This window comes from Xiphophorus couchianus, chromosome 2 (genome assembly GCF_001444195.1).
Source record: "Xiphophorus couchianus chromosome 2, X_couchianus-1.0, whole genome shotgun sequence".
Taxonomy (NCBI): domain Eukaryota; kingdom Metazoa; phylum Chordata; class Actinopteri; order Cyprinodontiformes; family Poeciliidae; genus Xiphophorus; species Xiphophorus couchianus.
The window spans coordinates 33,203,551-33,220,783 of record NC_040229.1 but is presented as its reverse complement, the minus strand read 5'-3'; the positions used below and the strand labels follow the sequence as shown (position 1 = coordinate 33,220,783).

At 43.4% G+C, this 17,233-nt stretch overlaps 2 protein-coding genes across 5 annotated transcripts in view; both read right to left on the bottom strand.

Moving 5' to 3' along the window:
* carmil2 (capping protein regulator and myosin 1 linker 2) overlaps nucleotides 1–1,089 on the bottom strand; it is a 46,816-nt gene extending 45,727 nt beyond the window's left edge. For both annotated transcript variants that reach the window (XM_028033963.1, XM_028033971.1), the window contains exon 1: nucleotides 322–1,089. In XM_028033963.1, coding sequence (XP_027889764.1) covers nucleotides 322–349 — 28 coding nt within the window. In that variant the 5' untranslated portion in view covers nucleotides 350–1,089. The remainder of the gene's footprint in view (nucleotides 1–321) is intronic.
* Nucleotides 1,090–2,459: 1,370 nt separating this feature from the next.
* On the bottom strand, nucleotides 2,460–15,211 carry ctcf (CCCTC-binding factor (zinc finger protein)). Of its 3 annotated transcripts, none has more exons than XM_028037382.1 (16): nucleotides 14,945–15,211; nucleotides 11,879–12,059; nucleotides 11,649–11,791; nucleotides 11,417–11,527; nucleotides 11,148–11,327; nucleotides 10,140–10,352; nucleotides 9,908–10,070; nucleotides 9,438–9,608; nucleotides 7,772–7,905; nucleotides 7,576–7,696; nucleotides 7,194–7,343; nucleotides 6,945–7,105; nucleotides 5,791–5,973; nucleotides 5,576–5,708; nucleotides 5,281–5,499; nucleotides 2,460–4,758 (listed from the first exon to the last, which is right to left on the bottom strand). In XM_028037382.1, the coding sequence occupies exons 1-16, from the start codon at nucleotides 15,194–15,196 to the stop codon at nucleotides 4,514–4,516; spliced, it is 2,760 nt and encodes a 919-aa protein (XP_027893183.1). In that variant the 5' UTR covers nucleotides 15,197–15,211; the 3' UTR covers nucleotides 2,460–4,513. The 3 variants fall into 3 exon arrangements, with proteins under 3 accessions (XP_027893183.1, XP_027893191.1, XP_027893195.1); XM_028037390.1 differs by having other exon boundaries at nucleotides 5,281–5,496; XM_028037394.1 differs by lacking the exon at nucleotides 14,945–15,211 and adding an exon at nucleotides 14,797–14,885 and having other exon boundaries at nucleotides 4,514–4,758.
* Between the last annotated feature and the right edge of the window lie 2,022 nt (nucleotides 15,212–17,233).

Here is a 17,233-nt window from a genome sequence, read left to right as displayed (position 1 = left end):
AACTCACGCATCACATATGCATGTAATGAGTGGGTACATCATGTATGCATATTTTTCAGATAAGCAGAACCTGTTCTACTTCACAAACTTTATTTTACTCACTTGAAGCCTTTTTGTGCTTGTAGTTGAAATAACCTTAGACATGATTACAAAGAAGTACATTGCAAAGCCAGAGATCATTGTCTAACATTTACTTTGTCCCCAGTAATGTCAGTTTTGAGGAGTAAAGACATGCTTGATTGTGCACAGAGAATAACATGAGTCTTTTCCATCCAGTTTGTATCCTACTGTAGAACAACAATGAATAGTGCTAGATGTTACCTCGCAAAGTCTGAGAGATGGAGTCCATGCTGTCAAACTCTGAGATGTGATGAATTCAAGCAGAAATGTCCAAGCTTCTCTGTTGAGCCACATAAGGAGTCCAAAACACAGAGCACCTGGGTGTTGATCTGAGCTTAGCATCCGCCTAGATGAGAATCAGATCAGAGTACAAGAACGATCCAGTCCTGGACTGGAGGACAGCGGATCTGCTCTCTGCCTGAGGCGGCCATCTGAAGAAGAGCTGCTTTCTGTTTCTCACCCTGCATCACGACAAACACACTTCACTTTTTGCTCAGCATGCAGGCACTTTTTGCACATGAACTTAGACACACATCCTGTTCCATTTAGCAAGCAGTAAACCACAATCAGGAAATGTGCACTTTCGTACAGGTATAAAAAACAGTAAAAAGGTGAGGGAAATTTCAAGCTTCTTTGGATAACATCGCAACAGAAACATGATCCAAAAGTCAGTGGGAGCCAAGAGGAAAGAGTAAAGTTGAGAGATTTCCTGGATAGGAATGAAATAAATAAATCTTGAGTCCATCTGCAGACATGGAGTCATCTGTAACTCTGTGGTTCTGTGGAGACTGCAGAGCGTTGGGCTTCACACAGATTTTCTATATTAGATCTACATTATATTGCCTTACAAATCATGTGACAGGTTAGAAGTGGGTGATACCACAGTTCATGAGTTTTCTTACTCTAGAATGCAGATAGATTAAAGTTTTCAAACCATCCATGTTGGTATTGTCCAAAAAGTTCATTATTACAGAATATTGTGCATATTTTGATGTCCTTGTTTTATAAAGGGGCAATATTATGTAAAATTGACTTTCGTTTTAGTTTTGCATTATGTTATAATATTATTCTATTATCAAAAACATATCTGAAGTGTTGCCTTGATTATTTCATGCATGTTTGAAAAATCCTTTCAGCTGCCATGGCAACCATTCAGCTGTGCAGAACGGCTGGGCCAACCAAGCAGCACCTTCGATGATAAAACTCCTTGGAGTTTCAGTTTCCAAGCTTCTGAGCCTCCCCCCTCTCAGAGCAGACCTCCCTCTGCCACTGCCCCACTAAGCTCCTTCAGACTAGCTAGCAGCAAATAGCAAACACCTGGTGGAACGGCGCACCTGCTGAGCTCATTATAGGAGCTACTTCTCAGTGAAACGCTGGTAAAACCTTTGTTAAAGGGTTAATAGAGGAGCCATGTTGTGAGTGTCACAAAGAGCAGAAGTTTTTAGAAACAGAGATCCAATTTTAAGGTGATAAATTACTAGTCAAATTTATTTAAATTATATTTGATATATATAGCAATTTTGTAACGGAAGGTAACAGTTACTTAATTGTGCGATAAAATGGTATTATGTGGCTGGACAAAGCGTAGCACTGCCCCTTTAAGTGAAGTTTTTGCACAAATAATAATATTCATCCACCTTCACATTTATGGTCTACTGACAGTACTCCCTCCCTCCACCATCCAGGTGCAGCAGGTAGATGACAGCGTCTTCAGCTGCTAAGAGGGAAGATATTATTAATTTTATTAATATCATTCAGACAACATCCACTCCATGACATGATCTATGGATGAAGAACTTTCAGCCTGAGGCAGACGACACCAAAATGCAGCTCAGCAAAATCATTCCTGCCTGAAGACATCAGACTTCACTACAACTCTTAATGTATTTAATTCTAAGTTTAATCTACACTCATAGATTTATTTATAGGTTAACACATGCTTATTGTAATTTTATTTTTATTAAAAAAATTCTGGTCATGTTTAAATCACTTAAAATATTACACATATGTAATGTAATTTATATACCTATTTTTATCAATGTTATATCACATGGTTATATTTGTATTTACTAATATTTAACACTTTGGAGTAGCTTGTCAACAAATGAGCATTTTCGCCTCTGGGATCAATAAAATATATTCCTTTCTAACATTTCAATAACTTGAAGCATTGAAGTTGGACAACAGAGGGAGCCCTTCTCCCAACCACTGTGCTGGTTTGCTTCTGATTTCATTTAGTCAGTGCTAAATATAACTTTGCTTCTTTAAGTTCTAAATAAATAAATATGACATGAATCCAAACAAATGCATGATGGGACAGAAGTGTGCAGCAGCCAAAGGTCCACTATAGTGATTTTATTGTTCAGTATTATCTGTACAGAGTGGTAACTAAAGAAATAGCATGGTCAACATTTCTGGTTCTGTTGGACTTAGACCAGGCAGATTCTCTGCCAAGGACATGATCAAATAAATCAGAGCTGTGTCCAACAGCAACACAGCAGATTAGCTTTCATTTTATAGGAGCAGATCTCAGATTACAGCAGAAAAGCTGGGAGCAAACAGGTACCAGACGTAGCTGGAACTGAACAGCTGCAGGACAGGACAGATATCTGGAGCGATTCATACAACTAACATTCCTGGAGATACAGCAGATGCTGACATTATGGAAGCCTATCATCCGAGATTTTTGATTTGCATGAAGCTGACATGCAAACACATCCAATCAGGCTTCATCTCACCACAGGACAGCTGACCAATCAGGAAACAGCTCATGGCAAACAGAACCTGTGGAAAACAGGAAAACTCAAACAGGGCTTCACCGCCTAAACAGGTCCGGACACTGTTTTACAGATGGAGGAATAACCAAATGAAAGGAGAAACAGTAAAGTGGCAACTAGAAAATAAAAAGTGTAAAGCAATAAAATAACACACAGGAAATGACAAAGTGGCTTATCTGGTTTAGTTTGGGCTGATCTTTGGCTGGAAATCACAAGTGACCACCAGGATCCAGTCAGAGCACCAGAACCACATTTACTGAATCAGGAAACAAAGTCCAGTTGCTTTTTAAAACATTATCAAAATCAGAAAGGAAAGGCTTTCTTCCAAGAAGGTTTAAAACATTTATGTACATGGAAGCCAGCAGACGTGTCTGGGTCCAGTTTTATGTCCAGGTCTGGGTTTGGATCCAGTTTCGGGTCCAGGTCTGGGTCCAAGTCAGCTGGTCTGTGTGATGACTGATGGCAGGAGAGCAGAAAGTGAGACTGAAAAGTTAGAAGTTAGAAAACCTCACCACCTAAAAACACATGGAATGTTCACAAACACCACCATGCTGGTACTGGTTGATCAGGCCCAGTGGGTTCTTCACACTGCAGAGCAGAGCAGAGGAAGAACCTTCCTAACATGATGGATCGCTTCAATCAGGGAAAACATCAACTTCACACAGCGTGACATCACAGTCCGCCGGGGAACATCAGGACTCTGAATGATGGCGGCGAGGAACACGCTTCTGAAGAAGAAGAAAACCTTTTGGGAGAAGTTTGTTCCAATGATTTCTGAAACTTTCTGGCCTTAAATCATTTTCTCTTTTCTTTTTTTCCTCCAATTTGGAGTAAATGCTTCACCAACCGGTGCACTGTCCCCACCTGTGAGGCAGCAGTGAACATTGTGGTTCAAGTAGCTCTAAGGAGTGGCGTGTGTGTCAGCAGGGTGTAAGCTGACACACACACTGCTTACAGGTGTATAGTACCTGTGTCCACTGCTGCAGTGGACACAGGTACGAGGAGAGCTAAACATGGGGGATAAAGAAGCAGTCTATTCCAGGTTCCCCAGCCTCGTTTGTCTCTAAGTAAATGAAATGGACCAAACTAACAGACCAACAGCTGCAATGAGCCACCGGCCATGGAGACACTAAAGACCACAGCGAAGGAAAGGATAAGAAATGACAAACTCTTGGTTTCAGACAAAAACTGTTTGAATGACTGGAAAAGTGTTGCTATGTTACACCGCACCCTGAAAGAGAAGTCAGAGCAGCACAGAGAACCGTACCATGGCTCCTGGTTCGGAAGGTTCTGCTCTTTAGATGGCGGCCCTCAAAAAGAGTCAGTTGTTAATGACATGCTGGAGAAACAGCCAGTGCAACTGAAAACTCTAATTCTGTTACTTGATGTTTTCGGATGTGGGTGCACACACACAGGGGGATTGTGTGTGCACATGAAGTGAAATGTGTGTGGGCACAGGCAGACAGGATGTGGCTATGAGTGGGATGAAGTAGCAAAACATGCAGATTCATTCAGTGGAGAAAAGTCTTAACGGTCAGAGAGCAGCTCAGCCTGGACCAGGGTGGAGCTGGAGGGTTGCAGGTGGAGCACAGGGTGGAGCCTCCATCCTCTGCTGCTCAGCGGTCCATCATGCTGAGGATCATCTCTGGTGTGAGATCTCCATTAGCAGCAGTAGCTGCTGTTGTTTCCTGGTTCACAGTCAGCTCCACCTCCTCCACCCCCTCACCACCACCCACCCCTCCTTCCACTGCCAGGTCCGCTCCCTGCTTCACAGAAGTCGCTGCGTCGCCCCCCTCCTTCTTCACTATGATGTTCTCTACTGCACCCGTCAGCTCGTCCTCCACCTGAATCATGGCAGCCACTGAAACACACACACACACACACACACACACACAGAGAGTGAGTATTAAGACATGCAGTCACACGGGCCAGAAGAAGCATAATTTCCCCCAGAAAACCGGCTGAATCTAGTGCTAGGGGCAGTAAGCAAATAATAAGCAATTCTTTCTGCGCAGCAAATTCTAAGCCATGTCATGTGGAATTTTATCGCTCTGAGAGTGAATGGGGAAGTTTGCGTCTTGCGATGGAAGAATAAGCAAGTCAAAATGCGTCAACACAACAAATTTAAAGTGACATTTAAAAAACAAGCACTTGGCAGAGTTTGGCTACTGACTTCTGCAGGCTGCCAAGTCTGAGATACAGGTGATCAGTCTTTGTGATCAGCAACAAAAGACAATGATCAGAGATCATCAATCATATACTTTTTCACAAAAATTGGCTGATTATGATCGGTGGCCAATTATATAGCCCAGTCCTACTGTCTCCATGTTGCTGACATCATTCTAAGTTTTTTCATCCGGTCGTTTCAGTGTGTGTTGCTCACCAGAAGAAGCAGTCCCAGCTCTGCTGGGGGTTTGAGGTTTGGGGTTCTTGGGGGGTCGGCCTCGTTTCCTCTTCACTGGAGGCTCATCTGGGGCCACAACTGGGATAACAGCAGGAGCCTGATCCAGCTCCATGCCCTCCAGGTCTTCCTCCTCCTGCAGCAGTGCTGCTTCTTCCTCACCCTCCTCTTCACCCTCGTCTTGTTCGGGGATGTCGTCTTCTGAAGACATATAGGAATCAGAGAGGTGAACACAGCATCCTGCTGCTACTTACATGCACCTTTGAAAATGACTCACCGCTATCATCCTCATCCCTCCTGCTCCTCATCTTCCTCTTCCTTCCTCTCCTGCCTTTCTTTGGAGTGGCAGCGCCGTTCTCAAACTCCTCCACCTCCCCGTTACAGTTCTCAGAATGACGAGCCATGGTATTCTACAGAAGAAGAGAACATTTGACCAGGTTGTTCTTTATCTTCAGTCAGTCAGCAGGAGAGGATGAGGAGGAGCAGTCTCACCCTGCGGGTGAACGTCTTGCTACACTTGGGGCAAACAAAAGCTGTGGGAACAAAGTTGGGGTCGTGGTAGCGTTTGAAGTGCATGTCCAGCAGCTGCTTCTGCCTGAAGGTCTTTTCACACTGGCTGCACGCGAACGGCTTCTCTCCTGTGTGGGTCCGTCGGTGCATGACCATATGGCGCTCCTGAAACCGCAGCAGCACAGTTACACATCACAGCTTTACAGGGAGCCGGCTGGCATTCAAAGGGGGCGTGGCCTAATCTGAGTCATCAGACTCACAATATGGAGGTCAAAGGCTGACAAAAGCATAAATATATAAAACATAAATAACTCTGACTAATATAGAAGCTGCAGCTTCCATGTTTTTGGTCAAACATCGTAGGCATTGTTTGACCAAAGGGGGCAGCACTGAGACGGTTTTAGACAAAATATTATTGACCTACACAAATTTACACAAAAATGTCGAAATTCACATAGAAACATAAAGATAGAACCCAAAATTTAAACACTTAATCAACAAAAAACATTGACTTGGGGGTGAGTTACACTTCACATTATTAGTCCATAAAAAGTATTCTCCACATACGACTGTCTCATGACTAAAACTTTGGTTATCCATGTTTTAGAAATTTTAAGCATCAAACTTACATTTGAAGAATTATTTTAATTTGTGGGAGTTTGTGTAACAACATAGGCATCTTAATAAATTCAGAACAAAAGATGCTACAGTTAGACTGATTTCCTGACAACTAAATAATTATTAGCTCCAACTCCGGAATGTAATAAGTACTGTTAAGAGAATTATCTTGACTAATAATTTAAGTTGCTAAAATCTTACATGTTCAGCAGGAAACACACTACACATGTAAGAAAATACATACAAGCAAACATGTAAAGGCTACAGCACACCTGGAGCCAAACATCCCTGATTTAAGATCTTATTAAGGATTTCTGGTAAAAAAAAAACAGGAATGCTTCTAAAGGATGAGACTAAATGTAGCAAAAAGTAAAAATCTACAGGAAACTGAAACTAAATGAAAATAACACATAGTGACTTTGTTTTGCTCCAGCTTCCAACCTGGAAACAAGCCAGCAGCTACCTGCTGATCATTCCCTGGGTTTTCCTCTGAACAGCGAGCAGCAGAGCAGACCAACCTGACGGCAGCAGTAGTCACACAGGTCACACTTGAACCTCTTCTCATTCTTGTGGGACTTTTGATGCTGGATTAGAGCGTAGCGCTCATGGAAAACAGCATCACAATAGCGACACTTCTTCCCGGTCTCAATAAACGAGTGCTGCTTCCGCAGATGAACCCCTGCATGCAGGCAGACAGACAGACAGACAGACAGAGTGAGCCCCGGGAAGAGAAGCTGGTCTGGCTCCCTCAGGTTGGCCGTTCTTACCCAGGTCACTCTTGCGTGCGATGACAGTGTCGCAGTGTGGACAGTGGAACTTGGCCACATTCTCTGTGTGTTTCTGCAGGATGTGCATCTTCATGGTTCCGCTCTGGGTGAATCGGGCGTGGCAGATGTAGCACTCATAAGGTTTTTCTCCTGACAACGACAAGCAGCAGGTTCACTCTTCAGTACTGTCACCTAATGGAGCTCAGCACAGATCAAGTACTGCAATTGGTTCACATAATAAACTAGGGAGAACTTTCTAACATTCTTCATTAGACTAAATATTTCTTTATTATTAGAAATAAAGACAGAAAACTATGCTGTACAATGACAGTGACTAAAACCCCTTCCTCCTCCATCGTCTTGATGTGTGAGTCAGATTTACCTGAGTGTGTCCTCATGTGTCTCTTCAGCTTGTATGTGTCTCTGCTGGCGTAGCTGCACAGACTGCACTGGAAGGGACGTTCCCCAGTATGGGAGCGAATGTGCCGCTTCAGTTTGCTCACCTAGAAAACATACACACACACAGTGTGTATTTGTTTCCCTCCCTATAATGTCCAGTAGACATTAGCTGGTCCTACCTCCACACTGGCGTAGTCACACATGGAGCATTTGAATGGCTTCTCGTGTGTGTGTTTGTAGCGACGATGACGCACCAGTTCTCCACTGGTGACGAAGGCCATGTCGCAGTCTGTGCACTTGTGTGGTCGAGTCCCTGCATCAACATGCGGAGAACATGTGAGTGTTAAACCTCCACTCAGACATGATCATCACCCGTTAGAGGCACCTGCACTCAAATTCATCTACTGTCATGAATATAAACAAAAACAGCCAACACTCAAACAAATACTATTAGAAAAAGACGTCAATCAAATTGAAATAAGAAAGAAAAAAAAGAAAGCAAAAAAAATGGTCCCAGAATGACTAGCAGCTCCATCCTGCCATGGTCTGAAACAACACATTCAATCAGACATTCAATGTTGAAAACTTCCCATAACAAAGTTAATCAAGGAGCTTGATCACTTTTTTCAGCAGGGGCAAGAAACATGTTGCTAATAGCAACGGGAGCTAAATCTGAAGGAAAATGTCTGTTTGGAAGAGGAGGAGGACAACAAAACTTCCTGTTCCTCTCTGCTTCCTGTGTCACTAAATAAAACTAAATATCTGAAATACTCATCAACATGATGAGTTTTTTTTCATGATGATTTCTGATCATATCAGCTTTATATCCTCTTGACTGTAATGTCTAGCTGCTACCACTAGGTGGCAGAAATAGGAAAAACTTTGTAATTCTAGCTGGTTTAGCACATAATTATTACTAATTCTGCTGTGTTTGAGTGTCTTCTGCTGTTAACATTTTATTTTTCTTTAACTGACAAACTAATCCTGAATCAGTTCTTTCTTTCTTTTTTGTGTCTTTGCTCCGTCTCCTCAAACTCCCAGTCGATGGTGGCAGACAGCCGCTGGTACTGAGCCAGGTTCTGGTTCTGTTCTGCTGGAGGTCTCTTCTGGTTAAAGGGGAACTTTTCCTCTCCACTGTCACTACATGCTGGTCCAGGAGGAGAGAATGTTGAAAGTCAATGACTGGCTGCAATCTGCTGGGTTTCCTTAGACAGAAAACTTTTTAAACTAATTTGAATAATGAACTGAACTTGATCTATAGTTTGATAACTATGATTAGTTGGAATGGATGTATGATTAGACAGAAATTGTATTTTTTGTAAAGTGCCTTAAGCTGAACTAAATTCCCAGTTTGTCTTGCTTCTGTCTAGGCATCTCTAGTAGTTTTTTAAGGATTTTCTTACATGTTAAAAATAGATGTTAGACTTAGTTTTAGTTGTTGATTAAAATTGAGCATTTAATAAACAGCAGCAATATTTGTATGGTGACTGGTGGCCAGTCAAGGATGGACTCTCCCTATGTCTCAGTGTGGTCACTGTCTGAGGCTGTTTCCATGGAAGCATCAAATGTTTTCTGTTTGAATATTAAAACACTTTAACACTGAGATATTAATCCAATTGGATTTTTTTTAAAGAAGCAATGACTGCTATTGTTTCCTTCCAGTGAAGGAGTGATAGCTGAGCCAGGTTGAGCTGGTGATGCTAGCAGCAGGCAGTGGAGTATGTGCTGGCTGGTGGAGCAGGGCGGGCTCAGGCAGGCGAGGCTTTGACTGGACCGCTTCATCCAACTGTTGGACAGGCAAAAAAACAACAATAGCTAAATCCATTTCTGGAGCGTGTTTATAACCTGTATGTGTGTTGAGATGATTTCTCAGCAGCGTCACCGTCCTGAAGGCTCTTCCACAGAGGTGACATTTGTGGGGTCTCTCATCGGTGTGGCTCTTCATGTGCCGGTCAAGGTTGGAGCGACGAGGACATGTGTAGCTGCACAGCTCGCACTGGAAAGTCTTCTTCACCCCTAAAACACACACACACACACCCCTTTCAGGGACACCATCTTCCCACAGCTTTCAACTCTGAACAACAAGTTGTCTATTAGCTGTAAAGCCCTTTATAAACTGTTAATGTTTGAAATAATAACACTAGTATATTTGAAAATTAAGTCAAGTTCCACTTCTAAACCAGCTGAAAGCTACTAGAGCTGTGCTGTAGAGGCCCTGCTGGAAGAGAGCAATGAAAGGGCATTAAAGGACCATTCCTTTGACATCAGTAACAAAAATGAAAGAATGAGGAAACATTAGCTTTCCTGTCAGGTACCTTTCTTCTTGATCTTTGTGGGCTTTGGAGGCTTCATGTTGCCGACTACTTTCTCTGCATTGACCTCAGACAGAAGGCCCTCCTGCTGCTCCTCTTCAAAGTCGTACACGCTGACGTCCATGTCCTTGTCTCCTTCAGCGTAGCGCAGGCGGCTCTTCTTCCCCTGCACAGCAGCAGCTTTAGTTGAGGGACAGAGGGACTTTTTGGTCTGTTATCATGGGAACGCTGTTACCTTCTTGGCCTTTTTGATCCCCCCAGATGGAGGCTGATAGTCTGGGTCTTTAGCCCAGTTTTGGTGATGGTTTGGAGGCTGGGCAGCCTCCTCTCCTTCCTCCAGCAGCTGCTGTCCCACATCTGCATCGTCCTCATCCTCTTCAGAATGTGCCTCTACTCCCTCTTCTTGCTCCACAGTCTCCACCTCCCCATTAGCACCAACTTTGACCACCTAGAAAACATTACACTAAGTAAATTTTTAAGGAGTCTTCATGAATGTTCATGACTGTTGTCATGAAGTGTCATTTGGTAAATAATGACACACAGTTGACACTTTTAAAGGACTTTTAATGCAACATTTAATGGAACTTTCCATTAAAAGTGTCACTATTTACCGAACAGTCGTAAACATTTATGAAGACTGCTTCATCTTCATGACAGTGTCATGTCAGTCTTATGCACACCCCATCAAATAAAGTGTTACCACCATTTTTTATTACATTAAGTAAAATCTAAGAATTTTGACCATTTTCTGGCCATAAAAACATCAGCAGTCTGTACTTCGATGCACTTCTTATGATGTAAGAAGGACAAAGTGGATCATGGATGGATGGAGTGTGTCAATTGTTAGTGGCTTTCTAGGGAGCCTAGTGGCTCCCTAGTTTCTCGGGCATTTCTCGCCTGGAAACGGGCGAGAGGCAGGGTCACCCTGGACAGGTTGTCAGTCCATCACAGAGACAGACAGGACAAGCAACCATACACACCTAAGAAGAATTTAGAGAGACCACTCAAACTAACAGTCATGTTTTGGACTGTGGGTGGAAGCCGAGAACCTGCAGAGATTCTGCAGTCTCCCTATTCACTTTGCATGAACAGGGAGAACATGCAAACTCCATGCAGAACGACCCAATCAAGCTGCACCACTGTGTAGCCCTATGTTATATATTGAAGATGTAAGTTGCGCAGAGTATTATTAACCATTGCAGTTCCACGTCAGTGCCTTTGTTGTGTGCATGCGTGTGTGTACCTGAAAGCCCTCAGGCAGTGGAAGTGTGTGACAGATGACAGGGTCTCCAGACTTCGGCATTGCTGTGGTATCCACAAATGTGCCTTGCTGCAGAGCGTCAACGGCGGCGGCAGAAACCGGCACCTGAACCAGCTGCAGCTCGCCCAGACCCAGAGCTGCCTGCTCCTCCATGTTGACCACCTGCAGCCCGGCACAGGACAGAGGGACATGAGCCTCCCCGGCCGACACTGAAGGAACACTTTAAGAGAGAACAGAAGGTGAAGAGGCACCTGCAGGGTGATGATCTGAGTCTGGTCCACTGTTGCCACGGCAGCCTGATGAGCTGCTCCTGCAACCACGCCAACTGTGGCTGATGACCCCCTAACTGCAGCATCGATCACCTGAAAAATAAACACTTTTATTGGGGTTTTTGTAGAAGCTTCTTTGATACTTTCAGTGTCAAAAAAACAAACAAAAACAATCAGATAAAAGATATGACATGTCTTGTTGTCCTGCTGCTACCTCAGTCTTCATCTGCATCAGGGTGGGATCCAGGGAATCCATGACCATCATTTCTACTTCTCCACGTTGCACGCTCACCCCGACCCCAGCTTCCAGCAGCGCCTGCTGGGATTGGGCAGCTGCTACCATTCCTTCCACATGACCTGGAGACACCAGAGAGGTAGTCGCTTCTAACATCAACCATGTTTAAACTCCTGGTAGAACCAAGGCAGAACAAGCTCAGACAGAACCTTGCTCCAGTATGACAGCCGCCGGTCCCTGCACCACGCCCCCGGCCTCTGCTGCCTGCTGGAGGAGATCCACCACCAGGGCCTCCTGGCTGTGGACGGCCTGGATGGATGGGAAGTCTTTAGGGGGGGCGTCCACCTCCCCCACAGCTTCTACTGAGCTGCCATCCATGTCTAGCAACAACTAAAACACAGAGAAGAGAGGAAAACTACTTGGAGATGGTTGCAACACAAGTTGCTAAAAACACCAAAGAAGAACATTGTTATCTGTGCTGGGAGGGTAGGGGGAGGGGGGCAAGTGGATGCAGGAATCCTGATCTGCTTCTGTTAATAGCAGCATCATTATCAGCTATAACATATATCAGCATAACGTTCACCATGTCCAGCCTAGGAAGATGAACCAATCTGCAGGAGTGGAAGTGCATTTCTGACAGAAACTATATATTCATATGACATCGCAAAAGATTTTCATATTCAGAATTTAGAAAAAAACAGTGCAACGTCAGAAATTAATAATTTAATTAATATAAGTTAATTGGGAAGAAGCTGTTTTTGAGTCCGTTTGTTTTTGTTTTGATGCACCTGTAGCGCCTCCCAGAGGGCAGCAGGTCGATCAGGTTGAAGCCATGATGGGTTCTGTCCTTAGCGATGACTTTGGCTCTGGTGAGGCAGCGAGATGTGGAAATGTCCACCAGAGGAGAGAATACAGTCAATGATCCCCTGAGCTGCCTCTACGACCCTCTGCTGCCTCACCTGTCTGTAACAGCTGCTGTACTATACTGTGATCCAGTACGTCAGCAGGTTCTGCATGGCGGAGGGTCGGTGTGGAGCTTCCTGAAGTCCTTGATAACCTCCTTGGTTTTCTTGGTGTTCAGAATGAGGACGGCTTCAGGACTTCCTCATCACCCTGTGAGATGAGTCTGACCACTGTGACATCGTCAGCAAACTTGACGAGTTGCTGTTGTGGCCAGACTGTAGAGACAATACAGGAAGGGGCTCAGCACACAGCCCTGTGGGGAGGTGATGCTCAGTGTATGGGAGGAGAGTCTGGGGTCGGTTGATGTCCTTTATCCAGGCCCACGTGAGAGTAGTCAACATCAACAGAAGTAATAGAAAGGTAAACCAGTGGATCACAGTGCAGAGCACTTCACCAGCCACAGCCTGTTGGCAAGTTGCCTTTCAGATTCAGTCAAACTTTGATTGTCTACATTAGCGGTCATAATACTCATCTGGGTTTCAGGCTGTGTTTGGTTTTCTTCCTGAGGCTCCTGATAACTTTACTCTACACTGAACCATTCTTTAAATTCTCTATAGACAGTAGAAGCTTACAGGCAACAAGCAAACGGCTAAAGAAAACCATGTTGCAAGTCAGACCTCAGAACACTGAAAAAATACCATACAAAAATATATAAAACCCACAGTATTCATTCTGAACACGAACAAAAAGCATATATTTGTCTGATTTGAATAAGTATGGATCTATTAATACTCTATGACCGTATAGCAGTCATAGAGTATTAAAACTGCACAAACATGTGAGTTTATGTAAACTTCATGGCCATCTGTGAGGTTGCTGCCTTAGAGCAGCAGGCTGGACAGGTTGTGGTGTGTGGGCCTTCACAGCTGCTTTTATTGCAGGTAGAAATTTAGCCCAAAACGACCCCGATCCAGGCTGGGACAGCTGTTGCCTCCAAGTGGTGCTTTTAAACAGCGGTATTTTTGTAGCTCTCCGAGCCGAGTCGTAGAGGGAGCTCTCTGCTGTAACATAGATCTGTGGCCATGAGGCTCTAGGTGGGCTCAGAATAAGAGACAAGCGGGCGGCTGGTGCGTTAGCAACCGAGGCAGACAGAGCTCGTCACACATGGACAGAAAACAACCAGGGGTCCAAGTCTGGATGCAGGAAGATGGGAGATTTTAGGAAACGCTAAGTTGTGCAATCGATCGGAGTAACAGTGGGAGGATTCTCCAGCAGGGAGAGCGTCGCCATTCCGTGCTCCGCTCGGATCTCACCGTGACCGTGAGCGGATGCTGCCGTCGGGGAGGCGCGCTAAGCTGGGCGTAACTTCAACATTGCTTCTTTTTAAAATGACATGTTCGATCAAATTAAAGTGCTTTGGCTCACTGGGAGTTCTTGCATATTTTAAGACTCGGAAGGACGAGGGGGGCCTTCACTCTGAGCTAACACAACAAGCTAACAGCAGCTAAAGACATCGAAGTTAGCGTCTGATTCGGCCCTTTCCTCGCTTTTATGAACTGGACTAACTAGTGGCTAAACCTGAAGGAATTTACTCTGAACCAACCAGCAGATTCTTCCAGACACAATTTGTGATTTCTTTAAAGCTATTTGTTTAAACATGTTTATTTGGCAGGTACACAATGGGCCCTAAACTGAATAATTCTACAATGATAAAGAAAAACTAAAATCCAATTTGTAATGGATATAACCTTTGTCCACCTTGTCAATGCTTACCCTTACTAGAATTATATGCCGATAACATAGATTAAATATATAACATATGTCATATAAATGACCTTGTTACAAAAACAAAATAATAATGTCAAAAATCCTTGAGTGTGATTTAATGTTTTTAATCTGTAACTGCGTTAGAATTACTAAGCCAGTGTCTGGTCATTCTAAGTATTTTAGATCGTGAAATATAAGTGATCAGAGGAGAAATACATAAAGAAGGTAAATAGCCCTTGTGCAGCAGTGGCAAATCCGTAGCTTCAATTAAGACACTAGCTTCAACGTCGTTGGAGATCTGTACAGCTCCGAGACAAAGAGGCTAGAAAATGGACGCCCTGGCCTGAACTCTTCAATGAACTCGACAAATTATCCGCTTTCTCGTGCTGGAAAAATACAACTACACATAGAATAGATTTGATCGTCTGTACATTTATAACATCCACGGGCGTTTTATCATATTTCGACAGATCTTTTAAAAACGATAGAGGGAGACAAACACCATTCCACGAGTTGCCAGGATCCAGAGCCCCATCGTGACACCTAGAGGCCGGTTAAAGATCCTGCAAACTCCCCCCCTTGTCAGAAAAGTAGTGGTACTCTACCTGTTTCTGAGTGTTTCTCCTCCCGGTGGTCCCGCCTGGAAGCAGAGAGGCAGTGCTAAAAAGTTTAACCAGCTCGGAATAAACTACACGCTTCTTCGCAGTTAGTTTTAATTCCTCACCCGCTTTGGCAGAGTAGCTTCTGCCACAAAATGGCAGTTGAGCGCTCAGTGCGCCTGTGCGGCCGCTGGGGGGTGGTGTCGGAACTGATGCAGCACCCTGATTGGCCAGGAGGGGCGCAACGTTAAAACGCATTGAAGCTCATTTCCCAATGTGAGGAGAATGAAGGCTTTCTTCCTCAGATGAGTTATGCTCTCAGAGAAAATTCCAGTTTTTAGCTTAGAATTTATGAAGCCACAAATAGGCATAGAATATACATCTGAACAGAGATTGTAAAAAAAGAAATCCAATAAATATAACTTTATAGCTTTGAATTCATTTGACTATATTACTATATATTTGTTACCATCTCTGTCATTACCATTATTTTTAAAGTAGCAATTCAAAGGTTGGACTTTCTTATTGAAAAAAAAAGTGCAGGCACGTGCAGAAGGGGGAGTGGGAGGGGGCTTAAGCCCCTGCCCCTTTTATCCTTGATGCCCTTAGTGCCCTTTTTGAGTTAAAAAAAAAAAAAATCTATTTTTTTAAAATCTGTATGTCAGAAAGCCTGCTTGTGCCCCTCAGCAATAATGTTTCGCTAAATATAATAATTTAGCAAAATAAACTAGTCTGGCTGCCCTCAGTCTAATGACTCTCAGTTTCTCTGCCTCCATGTTGTTCAGACTCCGAGTCCATGGTGAGGAGGAGTGGGGCAGATCTGTGTCCTCTAACTATCAAATTATGGGCAAGAATATTTTTTCCATACATTGGTTTGTGAATAAAAACGTAGGTCTGATGTTGACCTTAGAAAAACTGTTTCTATTTATATTTTCATAATTGTCCTCGCAATAACGGGATAAAACCCGCCTCGCCCCTAAACACAGAAATGCTTCGGCTGCAGAGAAAACTTCTGACTTTAACTTAATCATTCTGCTAAATGCCCGGTTCCCTACATGCAGTCTGAGTCGGTACCACCGACAGATATAAAGAATGTCTGTCTTTATTTCAGATATCCTGATATAAGACACGGTACTGCGACTGTCACCTTGAGTCACGACGCTGCACAAAGCCCCGGTACCACCTGGTACCAGGGGTACTGTTAATGCAGAGCCGGCCGGAGGTAATATGGGGCCTTAGACGGAACCCCACTGCAAAAATCCTTCCTACTAAGAACCTCAGCATCGCTAACATGTTTAAATCTAGATCAGGTGAATCTGTGAGAGGGAGACCAAGTTTATTAGCCGAGTTTAAAATCAATCGCTGATTATTGGTTATTTGCTGTGATGTATTTGTGAACAAACACCAAGATTACACCATATTGTAGCCATGGTAACACACTATTAAACTATCAAGATGATTCTTTAAACTTTTACAAAGTAAACTTCCTAATTAAATCCTAAATGTATTTTTTTTTCTCAGCTGAATGCATTAAACAAAATTTAATAACATTCTGTATAAATGATGCTACAGCTTTAGATCTATGGTCTGTGTTACAATTAAACCATTTCTAGGGGCCCCTGAATGTCTGGAGGGCCCCTACCAGCAGCTACTTTGTTTTCTTTGCCTTGATATCTCAGTCCTATAATTCTAGATCTCAGAGGTGCTAACATCAAAACATTACAGTATATAGGGAACCCCTTTGAGCTTTTTTGATCTATATATCAGTCTGCAGTCAAGTTGTTCTAGAGGTTAAATAGATATTATTAGGCCTTAATTAGTAAAATGGCAGCAAATTAGCTTATTTCATTACTTCATAACCAGAGACTTTCTCTCCTCTGGTCTGTTTAACAGCTACAGTCTCAGATCAGCTCAGCCCTCCAGGACTGTCAGCAGCAGAAACAGCAACTTTATACCTGTTGGGGAAAATATACTACATTTGCTTTGCATTGTCCCCACAAGATGGCAATTATATAGTAGGATCCAATTAAATCCTTGATTAATATGGGTTGTTGCTATGTTGTTGTACGGTGTTTTAAGATCTTGTTCTATGTGCCCCTTTTTAACTTTGAGCCCCTGCTCCTCCAAAGGTCTCTGCACGGCCCTGAGAAAGTGGGCAGACTTTTGATTGCTGTTACATCCAAATATCTGAATTTAGATCGGTATCCTCGCCTTAATGTGATATTCAGGTTTTTATGACTCAAAATCCACCAAATCCAAATGTCTCAAAAAGTTAGAATATCATGAAACTGCAAC